This window comes from Scylla paramamosain, chromosome 27, assembly GCF_035594125.1.
Source record: "Scylla paramamosain isolate STU-SP2022 chromosome 27, ASM3559412v1, whole genome shotgun sequence".
NCBI lineage: Eukaryota > Metazoa > Arthropoda > Malacostraca > Decapoda > Portunidae > Scylla > Scylla paramamosain.
Genome location: NC_087177.1, coordinates 9,311,538 through 9,325,000, shown reverse-complemented (window position 1 = coordinate 9,325,000; position 13,463 = coordinate 9,311,538). Strand labels below are relative to the sequence as shown.

Sequence of the window (13,463 nt, the reverse complement as noted above, 5' to 3'; positions counted from 1 at the left end):
ATAGAGATTGTTATATTCAAATTCTCCACTTACTGTCTTGCGTTACCCTCCTCAGACCCCCTTCAGAAAAACAAAGACGACAAAATTTATCATAGTCACATTCTACACTTGCTGTCTTATATTATCATCCTCAAGCCTCCCCTAAGAACAAAGATGATAAAAAAAAAAAAAAACTGCTGTATTCACATCATACTTTACATCACACCAGAAATCAATACCTTTCGTGATCACCTAACATGACTATACTGTTATTTACTGCACTTCCTTGTCTAATCTTGCCATCCTCACCTTCCCTTGAGAACGACAACGAAAAAATAGCGCAAGGTGTGTGGATTAACCCGTGCCTTGCTCTCCACTCAGCGAGGGAGGAAGATTGAAGTCTGTTCCTGATTGCTTGATTTATTAAAGTGACGCAATAACTGAACCGTCATGCTGCACGCTGAATCACTGTTGCTGACGTGATCTTTTTCGTTATAGGCTGATATGATTTTTTTTTATTTATTTATTTTTTCTAAGCTGATATGATCGTTCTTCTTCATAAGTTGATATGATTTTATATATATGTTACGCATAATGTGGACAATTGCCTAATGTGAACATTAGGCAGAAAATTGCCTAATGTGTACATCAAGCAAGTAGGTTGCGTAAAGTTTACAAATTGTTAACATTAGGCAAAAAATGCCTATTGTTCAAATTATGCAGCTCAATTTTGCCCAATGTGAATAAGGAAAACATAATTAATTAATGCAATATTAGTATAAGTAAAATAGGTCAATCGATCTCAGGGTTCAGTTGAGTCCAATCACAAATTTTTGCATGATCTGCCTGGGTGACAGCGCGAGTTGCATTTAATTTCTTTTCTTAGGCAGCTGCACCTTCCTGATGTACATTGAGTAGTACATTGACACTTTGTATAACCTTGCCCACCATTGCCCTAACCTAACCTAACCTAACCTAACCTAACCTAACCTAACCTAACCTAACCTAACCTAACCTAACCTAACCTTACTCGGTTATAACAAACCCAAAGCTTCGAACAACATCTTTGCTCACAACAACTCGGTAACAGACCCAAAGTTTCGAACAACATTCGAACAAAACTGTAGACACTGGTTTGTCATTCAATTCACATTAGGCAAAATACCCTTGCCTAATTTGAAAATCATGCCTAAAGTGGACATTAAGCAAGTAAGTTGCCTATTGTCAACATCGTGCAAACAAATTGCCTAATATGAAGATTAGGCAATTTCACTGCCTAATGTTCACATTAGGCAATTATCCACATTATGCGTGACATATATATATATATATATATATATATATATATATATATATATATATATATATATATATATATATATATATATATATATATATATATATATATATATATATATATATATATATATATATATAAGTTGCTGTGATCTCTTTCTTCTTTATAAGCTGATGACATTTTCTTTATAAGCTTACATTTTTTTTTAACAAGCTGACACGATTTTTCCCTTTATAAGCTGATTTTTTTTTTTTTAAGAACTGGATCATGCATTTCTTTCACCACAATAACTATTTTTTTTTTTTGGGGGGGGAGTGTGGGTTGTGATTATGAAAATATCTTTAGTCCCCTTTATCTTACACATTGGCGCAACACGCTTCTCTCAAGCAATGAATCGTTAGCAAATGACGCGCTCACCAGCAAATAGGTTTTCATATCAGACTCTAGGTACTGTGAAAAGGGGACATAAAAAGCAACGTGAAGCTGAAACTACAATTACAGTTCAGTTGGGCAATACGAGATGGGTCTCGCAGATTTAGAAAAGAGATAGAAAGACATTAGTTCTCAAATTGAGTGGTGGTGGAATGGAATAGACTCGGTTATCAAGTTGTTATTGATGAGTCACTGAAGAGCTTTAAAAGAAGATGAGAATGATAAGTGAGTAAAAAAAAAATGTAGGAATTGTTTTATGAAAGGATTGCCGCGTGTAGGTCTGATGGTTTCCTGCAGCTTCCTTTTTTTTTTTTTTATTATACTCCTATATTCATAGAAAAAAAACCTGCGTTCTTGACAAAGAAAAGCATTTCATATCTCGGGGAGTGTGGGAAAAAATTTCACAGCATCAGAGAGAGGTGGAAAATGACGTCCCCTCCCCTTGACACTGAAATATCAACTCTCTCTCTCTCTCTCTCTCTCTCTCTCTCTCTCTCTCTCTCTCTCTCTCTCTCTCTGAAGCAGCAAGTGGCGCACCATTACACTGACAACGCAGTTCATAACAAAGCTGAACGCCGTGAAAATGTGAATCACGCAGGTTTTTCTCTTCCATTCTTTTTATCAACGCTTGAATGAGGCTTTCAGAAACAAAAAAAAAACAAAAAAATCCTAATGCCTAGCCCTCCCCGAAGTATAAAGTAGAAGATAATGGTTACAAATGTCTATCATCTTCTCTAATCCATTCCATATTATATTATATTTGCGATTTTATTGTCTCAGTTTTTTTTTCTTTTTTTCTGTGTTCTTTTTTTTATGTATAGCTTTGCATGTTTTACTTAACGATTTACGTATCACAGCCTCTCTTTTTTCATATATGGCTGTACTTTTTTCTTTTTTTTTATGGCTCTAATTCCAGACTTTCTGCCTCTTTTTTTTTTATGTATGGTTCAAATTTCCTTTTTCAAGTATGGCTCTTAATTAGGTAGCCTCTATATTTTTCACTTAATTACGCAGTCTCGATAATGACCTTTCGCATCCCACCTATGCTCATTATCGCTTCAGTATGAACAAAGCACACACAAGCAATACTTCTCACACTATAGTGTCGTAACCAGAGTGTGCAAGCGAGTGTGGTCCACAAGAGGGTTGTGTTTCATAAGATGGCAACGCGTGAGCTGAGAAATAATGGGGTTGAAATTAGGTTATAGACAGGCATAATGTGAGAGAGAGAGAGAGAGAGAGAGAGAGAGAGAGAGAGAGAGAGAGAGAGAGAGAGAGAGAGAGAGAGAGAGAGAGAGAGTACACGTAACGGCGTTAACGGGTTAAAAATAAATGCTCCTCTGCATATTATCTTTCTCTCAATACCCCCTGATTGTGGTTAACCAGAAAGCCTTAGAAAAAAGAAGAGTTACAGAAGTGTTTAAATTTCATTACCGCGTGAGAGAGAGAGAGAGAGAGAGAGAGAGAGAGAGAGAGAGAGAGAGAGAGAGAGAGAGAGAGAGAGAGAGAGCAGCTGTCTTCTTCTGTCGTGTTGCATCTCTTCTTGGTGTTTCTTGGGTCACGACACAGACAATACTGAACACACAGTAGCGCTCTAAAGCAACGTAAAGATTATTATGTAAGTTTGTTAGTTATAGTTAATCCCTCTTGTCACATCACTGAAGTGGTTAATCAGTAAGCAGAAGAAAAAAAATAAGCAAACGCTTGAATTCAATCCAGCGCTTCGTCTCGATTAAGTGCTGAACCACCTCATTACGTACACACTCCTGGTTTGCGCTGCATGCTGTCGTGCGTTGGGCGTTCAAGCATATTGGATAGCAACGATAGTGTGGATAAGCTCCTTTGGATTAGCAATAAGGCTAAGCCAAGAAGTGATGGGTTTAAATTTAATAAAATTAGATTTACATAGGAGTCAAAAAGTAATTAGTTATCCAGTAAGTGACAGATAACTGGAATGGACTCACTTGCCACTTGCCAGGTTGATATGCAGTCAATGTACAGTTTTTTTAGAAAATTAGTGATTTTTATGGACAGTGCAGTGGTGACTGGTGGAAATTAATTTGCATGTGTAACACAACGACTACCACCTGCAAGCCTAAAATAAGATTCACTATTGCGCAATACTCACTTCCACTTTATTTTACGTTTTTTTTTTTTTTCAATTGTACGCATGATGAAAACACAAGAAAATAAGGGAAAGTTACAAGAAGCTATCAGGCCTATACGTGGCAGTCCCTGTACTAACTATACCAACTGTTTTCACCTATCATCCTAAGTCTGTTTAACATTCCTAAAAGACGTGAGAGGTGATACATCTTAAGCTTTCTTAAGAGGACTTAAGAATGAGGGAAAAAGTGAAGGCTAGTGGAAGAAGGTTGGGCATGTTACTCTGTGATCTCTGGTAGTTATATGGGATTAGCTTATATATATATATATATATATATATATATATATATATATATATATATATATATATATATATATATATATATATATATATATATATATATATATATATATATAAAATGGTCTACAGTGTTATTTGGCAGAAAAATTGTCTCATCAGTCAAAAAATAAGACGAGTTTAGTAATAAGCACATTTGCTATGATTTCAATGACTTAAAACAATGAAGTCTACAAAGTTACAAGGAAGAAACCATGTATTTCGTGTATCAAGGATAAGAAGAGTGTGAATTTGGAATTCTTGTAGGCTATGAATATCTTTTTTTGGTCTTATGTTGATGACAATGAAATCTAGTTACTTAGAAGAACCAGTACCTGGCAAGAGTGAGAGTAGTTTAATCTCGTATATTTATTTCTTGCAGGTTCTTCTGGTTGTTTTGGCCTTACGTTCTAATGAGTACTCACCGTGTTGTTTGCAGAAACGGTGTGGTTCACATGGCTCGGGTTGGGTGGCCACTCCCCTCCTTCCCCAATACTCGACAGGGTTTGGGAACCGCTGGAAGACATGTTTGAATTCTCAGACCAACCCATGGCTCAGTCTCCGCGTCAGCCTCCTGTGAACACCTGACTCTTGTCCCGGCCGCTTCCCTCCAGCCTCACAGGGTACAGATCCAGACCACTTTCTTCCTCTTCCTCGTTTTTATCACAGTTTTCCAACGCGGTTTTAATCTTGATATCTTGATGGGCCAGAGGGATTTTTTACGAGTGTTTTGTGTGCCTTTTGCACCTCTGCCAACGCTGCTCAATGCCAGCCAGGAACCTATAAAGTCTTTCCTCGCCTCTCACAGACCAGCGCCGGCTTCTGTGAAACGTTTCCCACAAAGAGCGTTCTGCACATTCGCTTACTGAATTGGAAAGCTTTCAGAGGGAACTTTTTCCTCTCTTTCTTCTTATGTCTTGGTCTTTGTTTAATATATCACAGTTCTGTTTTGCAGCAGGTAGGGATTTGTATATCAATTTCCTTTCTGAATATTGTCCGAATTTATGAAATAGAAAATAAACATGAAATGGAAAGCTTTGAGAGAATTTTTTTTTTCTTTTTTTGGACTTTGTTTGATATATCACAGTTTTATTTTACAGCAGATGGGCATTTGTATGTTATTTATTTTGCATGTTTGATGTCCGAATTTATAAAAGAAAATAACGATAAAATGAGAAATTGGAAAGCTTTGAGAGGGAACTAATCTTTTTTTCCTTGGTCTGTCTTTCTTGATATATTATCTATCTGCCTGTACTTTACCAGAATTCATGAAATTCATAGCAAAAGATAAGATAAAACACACATTAAGACTTGAAACCTTAGCAGTACGAAAAATAGGAACTAGAAAAAACTTCGTTAGCATATTATAAAAAAAAAAATAAGTAAATAAACAAATAAATAAAAAAAAAAAGGAACAAAGAATGAACCAACACAAGACAGAGTACGAGAGGCAGACACTGAGCAGTCAAGAGCAGCTGCAAGTGGGAGGCGCTACAAAGGCATATCCCCACGACCATTAGTGGAGTGGAATGGAAACTGAAATGAAATGTATAGCTGGAGGGGAAAAAAAAACATATTGCATCGATTCTGGTTCCGTTTTCTATTGTATTCTTTTGATTTTGTATCTGTCTATCTATTTATTTATTTATCTTGTTTAATTGTTTTCTTTCAGCGACTTTATAGTATTTGTCACTATAATTCGCGCGGTCTTGTTTATTTTACTTATCATTTTTAAGCTTCGTGAAGAGTATTAATAGCGTGAGTTAAGCACTATTTTCCTGGTTTTCTAAGACATCGTGTTACATAGTGGACAGTGCTGATAGGCGTACTTGAAGCGGCTTATCCTTTTTTTTTTTTTACGTAACTTCTTCCTCCGGTGTTATGTAAATTCAAACCACGACAGATACTGTACTGTGTCATACTAAAAAGTGATTACGTCCAAGTTTGAGCATTTATAGATAGGTTCTTAAAGTTAATGAATTTGGTGGTGATTTAGTAAATGTCGTTCTTTACCCATATATATATATTTTTTTTTTTTTACCTGAGCGCTTTATCGTTTTTTTTTTTTTTTTTTTTTTGTTTTTACCGAAGTGTTTTCTTTTTATCCTATCACTTTTTTTTATCAGATTTTTTCACGTCACCGTTTTTACAGCTTTATAAAAATTTTTAGACCGGCGTTATGTAATATTTTACTTATCCTAGGTACATATATATTTATTTATTCATTTATTATTATTATTTTACCTGAAGTTTTTTTTTAGCAGTGTTTTTCTTTTTGTCAGTGATTTTCTTACATAACTTATACATCTTTAACACTTACTACAGCGATATTAAGTAATATTTTCCTTAGCTTCAGTACATGTTTCTACCTAAGAGTGTTGTCATCATATCGCCTTTTTTTTTTTTTTTTTTACATAATAACCTTTACATCTTTACCTCCGTCATTAGAGCGGCGCTATGTAAAGTTTCTGGTGATTTTTAGTCTGTATTCTTAAGGCTATATATTTGCGTCATCATTCCTTGGACTTTGTGGCTTCCCCTTCTTCATCAGTATTAGTGGAGAGTCACAGATCTTCCTCTTCTTTCGTACGAGTTATCAGACATCCAATCAATTAGTGGCTTTTTACATGGTAGATCTTTGCTTCTTTCCTTTTGATCAGTATTAATAGTATGACTCAGGTGATGTTTAGTTTTCAGTTTTATTTATTTATTTATTTATTTTATTTTATTTTGTTTTATTTTATTTTTGAGAGTTGTTTAGTTTTCAGTTTTATTTATTTATTTATTTATTTTGTTTTATTTTATTTTTGAGAGTTGTTAGGCATATCAATTTATGTTTATTTATTTATTTATTTAATTTATTTATTTATTTATTTTTATATTTTCATTTATTATTTATTTCTTATTATTTATTTATTTATCTATTTATTTATTTATTTTTCATTTTATTTATTATTTTTTTCACAGTGACTTTTCCTTTCCTTTCTGATCACAATTAATAGCAGCAATGACATATTAATAAAATTTTTGTTCGTTTTTTTTTTATGTGAGAATTCAGAGGCAAATTTCTTACTACATTTTTTTTTTATTATTATTATTCTTTTCCGTAACGTAAGTGACTTTTTTCTCCTTACTTCTCCTTTCTTCATCACTACTAATACCTCAACTTTACATTTTTTCCTGTTACTACTTTTTCGACGTTACATATCTTATTTTTTTCTCTTTGTTTGTTTATTTGCTATCATTATTACTATTTTTTTTTACCTGAGTGAGAATGACTCGAATTAAGGTAATGGGCGAAAGTCACGCGTTCACCTTTTAAAAACGCTTTAATTAACTCACGTGACGCTGCTGGAATGTGAAGATGTCCCATATGTAACTTATTTCCTCATAACCTGACTTATCTAACCCCTCACACCGCTCCGTTAGGGCGTCCCCCGGTCAGACACTGCTCCGAGAAAAAAGAAAAAAAAATGCACTACTTGGAGATTGAAAGGCATTGATTATTTATCTAACACTACACATTTTCGTTCCGTTCAGTCACTTCTGCTTCATGGAAATAAAGTCATCGCCAATTTCAACACGTCTTAAAGATTGACAGGAAGCACTGACAAAACAGAAGCCAAGAAATGCTTCTGATATAACTTGTTCCTCATAACCTGATTTATCTAACCTAGTGGTTCAGAAACTGTTGCCAAAGTGTGCCGCCTAGATAGGTATGCGTTCTTAAATTTGTGCCTTTTAATAGCCCTGCACCACACTGACTACAGGGTTGATGCGCCGTCAAGGTCCAAGATGCAGTACTTTTAATGCGCTACTAAGCAACAGAGTCTGAGAACCAGTGATCTAATCCATTACCTCTCCGTTATGTTGTCACTTCTGCTTCGAGGTGATAAAGAATCAACACAACACTGCTTCGAGTTTGAAAAGTAGTAATTAAAAAGAGAAGCCAGAAGCGAAGGAACAAGTTTCGAAACATCTTCCTAAAAACTGCAACACAAACCTTCCACGAGGAACTAGAGTGGATAAGTGTAGAAAAGAGGCAGCTGAGTTGTGTAGGACGAATGATGTTTTTTCTAGCAGAAGGAGAAGGAGGTGGATGCTGAGGGACGGAGAGGAGGAGGAGGAGGAGGAGGTGGTGGTGGTTCAGAGACGAAGAGGAGGAAAAGAGGTTGGAGGAGGAGGAGGAGGATACAGGATAATTTCGGCACCAATATTTTTTCTAAAGGAACAACGAACGAATATTGTGGCTGTTACGCGTACCAGTTATGTAAGTGATGGTAGTGTTGGTGGTTGTAGTAGCAGTAATAGTAGTAGTACTAGTAGTAGTAATGGCAGTAGTAGTTATGGTAGTAGTATGAGGAGGAAGAGGAGCTAGAAGAGAATAGATAATTGTGTGGGCACTATTTGCTTTCTTTTCGAACAAGATAATAAATAAGGGATAGCCATATAGCAGCAGTAGTAGTAGTAGTAGTAATAGTAGTAGCACCAGTAGTACCGGTAGATGAAGCAATAGTAATAGTAACAGTACCATCCGTAAAGATCACAAGTCAAGCAGCACCGTACAAGTAACAGAACCAGAAAAGGCAGCCGTATAACCACAGTACAGGTAACGCAACGCAAGCACAGGGCCCCACCTCACTCCACGGCCACACACACTCGACTACCAACACACGCGAACGTTTGCAGCCTCCACCTTGCACGCCGGCCCGCGACACACTGATCACCGCGCCCACACAGCCACACAACCTCTCTCACTGGCTGGCTGCCTCGCTGGTTGGCCGGGACTGGGACGTGAAGGGAAGGGAGAGGAATAGAGAGAGAGGGAGAGGAGATTAACGTGTTTATACTCGTAACGTGGCTGCAATGGTGGTATTTGTAACGATAGCTGTCAGTTGCATCCTGGGGCCTCGCGTGGGAGTAGAGAGGGAGTTAAGTGTTATGTTTGTTTACTGCCATATTACCATAATTACAATGGTGGTGCGTGCTGGGAGAGACTATGAGAGACAGGATTGCTAGTGGTTCAGTGGTGGCCGCCGTGCTTAGAGGGAAGGGGTGTGGATGGCGGTGGTCGCTGGGAAATGTTTATGTGTGTTGGTGTGGAGGTCGCCAACAATAACAATACTGTAATCGTGATAGATGGGAAACAAGGGAGAGAAATCGTGATAGATGGGAAACAAGGGAAAGAAATGGGTATTTTTGTTCCTCTCTACTTGTTTTGCTTTATTGCTAACAATTCCTCATGGGGCTTCATCTGTTGCTGCTGCTGCTGTTATACTGCTACTGCTAATGCTCTAATCCTACTACTGATGCTGAGGTTTCTATTACTACTACTACTACTATTACTTTTATTACTATTACTACTACTTTTATTACTACTACTATTTTCATTATTATTACTACTACTACTACTACTACTACTACTACTACCATTTTCATTATTACTACTACTACTACTACTACTTTCATTATTACTACTACTACTAATTTTTACTACTACTACTTTCATTACTACTACTACTACTATTCATTTTTACTACTACTACTTTCATTATTACTACTATTACTACTACTACTGCCTTCATTACTACTACTTCTACTACTACTACTTTCATTACTACTACTACTTTCATTATTACTACTACTACTACTTTCATTACTACTACTACTACTACTTTCATTACTACTACTACTACTTTCATTACTACTACTGCTACTACTTTCATTACTACTACTGCTACTACTTTCATTACTACTACTACTACTACTTTCATTACTACTACTACTACTTTCATTACTACTACTACTACTACTACTTTCATTACTACTACTACTACTACTACTTTCATTACTACTACTACTACTACTTTCATTACTACTACTACTACTACTTTCATTACTACTACTACTTTCATTACTACTACTACTACTACTTTCATTACTACAGTAAAATCCCTCTTATCCGGCATCAACGGGACCGCTGACATGCGGGATACCAGAACTTGCCGGATACTTGAATAGAAGTGAAATTATGTCCACAATCACCACCCTACACTCACGCATCTCTTGCCGGATACTTGAATAGAAGTGAAATTATGTCCACAATCACCACCCTACACTCACGCATCTTACCATAACAAAGATCAGCTGATCTTAATCAGCAGCTGATCTGATCAACTGCTTAAGTGTAAGCACAACACGCTTCCTCTTTTCTACAACTTTAGGCATGATGAAGGCGTCAGGCGATAAACAGTGCACACGCGGGACTGAGTCACTGAGTAAACACAGTGCAGTGGGCCGCGGGTGGCGCGAAGCAGTGCGCTCTGGTGGCGAGGGGACAAAGTATGCCTCGCGCGGGAATTTTAATCGATTTTATGAGTACACATTGATTTTTTTATTGATTTTAAGGCTCGGGGAAAAATGTGCCGGATACTTGAAGCTGCCGGATACTCGAATGCCGGATGAGAGGGATTTTACTGTACTACTACTACTTTCATTACTACTACTACTATTTTCATTACTACCACTACTATTACTTTCATTACTACTACTACTTTCATTACTACTACTACTACTACACTTTTATTACTGCTATTACTACTACTACTATTACTACTACTACTTAGTAGTAGTGCTACTATTACTTTTACTACTATTAGTAGTAGTAGTAGTAGTAGTTGTGCTACTATTACTTTTACTATTACTATTACTGCTACTATTTTTATTACTTTTACTACTACTACTATTTTTATTATTACGACTACTATTTTTTACTACCACTACTACTACTACTACTATTCTTATTACTACTACTACTACTATTTTTTTACTACCACTACTATTACAACTACTATTTTTTTACTACCAGTACTACTACTACTACTTCTGTTACCATTGTAGTTTCACTACCAGCACCATACTTCCACTAGCACCACCACCACCACCGCTACTACTACTATTACTACTACTACCGGCACAGCTTTCCACAATAACCTCAAGGTCTTATATTCATAAATGGAAGAGGTAATGGAAACCGACTGTCCGCGAAAGAAGGTAAAATGCTGGAGAAAAGTATCTCATGATTTATCCTCTTATTTTTTTTCTGGCTCTCCTTGGCGTGGGGATGATAAGGAGTGTTTGTCATGGCTGGAAGAGGAAAAAAAGAGTAGGAGGAAAGAGGAAGTGATAGTAAGGCTGTTAGGTTACAGCCTCATACACTCCACCTCTTCCCCCTCTTCCTCTTCTTCCTCCTTTAATGCTCACATCCACTAAGGTTTACTCTTTTTTTTATAAAAGGGACTCCCTGTGCCAGGCTGGGTTGTTCCTTCCTAGTGAGAGCTCAGATCATCTAAAGCCTCTCTACTTCATTAAAAAGCTCTACTTGAAGTGACACGGGTTTCCAAGGGGGTTTTAACGGTTTTAGTGACAGATTGACAAGATTTCTACATTATTAGTAGAAAAAAAAAAAAAACTTCAGAACTCGGCTAAGTATCTTTGTGACCCTCGAAAGTAGTCATGGTGAGAAAGCGAAGCGTTTCAGAACACAAGGCTTGGTGTGTTTACAAGGCGAGGGTCCTGGTTGGGCGTTTTACTTCCCTCGTGGTCATTTGTAGTCCTGTACGAGAAGGATACGCGTCTTTTATGGTTATGGCGCCTTCAGAATTACGGTTATACTGATGAGATTGCGTGTGTGCGTGACAAAATGAAAATACTGTGTGAATGTTGTCCCTCTTTCTGTCTCACCCCCCTCCCCTTTTCATTTTCTTCTTCTTAAAGGGGAGTTGGTCTGACTGCGTTGTGTTGTAAATCAAGTGGGGATTAGTTCCACTCCAGTTATCGAGGAAGAATATAAATTCGGTGGTTATAATGAATGGCGATTTACTAGTTTGACATCATATTCATTTGTTATTCACTTCTTAATCTTAGCATTCTGTGTTTTATTGAGGGAGGGAAAACTTGAGTCATCAGGAAACTTTTAAAAGAAGGTTAGGCAAATATATGGATGGGGACGATAGTTCCACCGGATGGGGATGATAGGTGGAAATAGGTAGATACATCATACAGGGACTGTCATTTGTAGGCCTGATGGCTTCTTGTAGCTTCCCTTAGTTTCTTAAATTATGTTCCTGCAGTTTCCCTTAGTTTTCTGTATACGTTATATAAGCTGTATAAGCGAGTTCCCGTCCAGCAGTGCTCGATGGGTTTCCTGTTTAAACCTCAGGCGCATTATAAGTTTGCAATCGTCCATGTCACTCGAGACATTATCAAACCATCTATTAAACAGCGTATATGGCGACGACGCAGCAGGATTTGTGCAGAGTAGCTTAAACTGCAGCCGTAGGAGGTGGATAGTGCCATTCTTCTTGAGACAGTTCTTTGTCTGTGGGATGCTCGTGCATGACTCAAGCCAGCACTGCGACACCCGTACGTGGCCCGATGCACGCACCACCTTGAGCACCATGTCTAAGCCACATCCTTGTGACGGGACCAAAGGTGCCGTCTCCATATCATCTGCCCTTTTCCCTAAACGGTGCTTTTATCGCGGAAGACAAAAAAATGTAGATATTAAGGCCCGTCCACAAGATCGAGCACAGATCAATGGGTACTGCCCGCAACTGGGCCATTTCCGCGGGCACAGCCGTAGTGTTCTCTAAACGGTGTCGATCTTGCCCAGTGAAACACAAGTAACAGCCACAGAGCGTCCGTGCGCAGGCAGTGTCTGGTGTTTTCATGCAACAACCACACAGGCACTCTATCCATGTTTTAGCGGGTACATCCGGTGTCAACGGGCAAACTGCCAGCCTGTGCTCACGGGCACTACTCGATGGGCTGGACACGGCTTTAGGGTGCGTCCACACAGTCGAACACTGTCCGTCGAACACCCACTGTTACCAGATAGCAATATGAATAAGATAGGAGTGCTGATGACGTCAGAAGCGAGCACTAAGGGGGTGTAACGGACACTGCCCATGTTCATAGTTTCGGAACCTCGGACGCTGCTCTCCTTCATACAGGTGTCCTGCTTCATTATAAAAAGTTTTACCTTCTCCAGTATATATATATATATATATATATATATATATATATATATATATATATATATATATATATATATATATATATATATATATATATATATATATATATATATATATATATATATATATATATATATATATATATATATATATATATATATATATATATATATATATATATATATATATATATATATATAAAGTTCTACAGTTATTGTATTAATTGCCGCTACACGTTTGCCTTGATATTCCATAAGCCATGGGTTCTGCCAGT

The 13,463-nt window shown here is 37.3% G+C and overlaps 1 protein-coding gene and 1 long non-coding RNA gene across 3 annotated transcripts in view; one reads left to right on the top strand and one right to left on the bottom strand.

Annotated features, from left to right (window-relative positions):
* LOC135114152 (cardioacceleratory peptide receptor-like) overlaps nt 1-4,714 on the bottom strand; it is a 72,397-nt gene extending 67,683 nt beyond the window's left edge. For both annotated transcript variants that reach the window (XM_064029902.1, XM_064029903.1), the window contains exon 1: nt 4,577-4,714. In XM_064029902.1, the coding sequence (XP_063885972.1) occupies nt 4,577-4,702 (126 nt within the window). In that variant the 5' untranslated portion in view covers nt 4,703-4,714. The remainder of the gene's footprint in view (nt 1-4,576) is intronic.
* Nucleotides 1-5,765, top strand: part of LOC135114153 (uncharacterized) — a 32,951-nt gene extending 27,186 nt beyond the window's left edge. The window contains exon 3 of the long non-coding RNA XR_010275277.1: nt 4,591-5,765. This is a non-coding gene — a long non-coding RNA (uncharacterized LOC135114153). The remainder of the gene's footprint in view (nt 1-4,590) is intronic.
* The last annotated feature ends 7,698 nt before the right edge of the window (nt 5,766-13,463 follow it).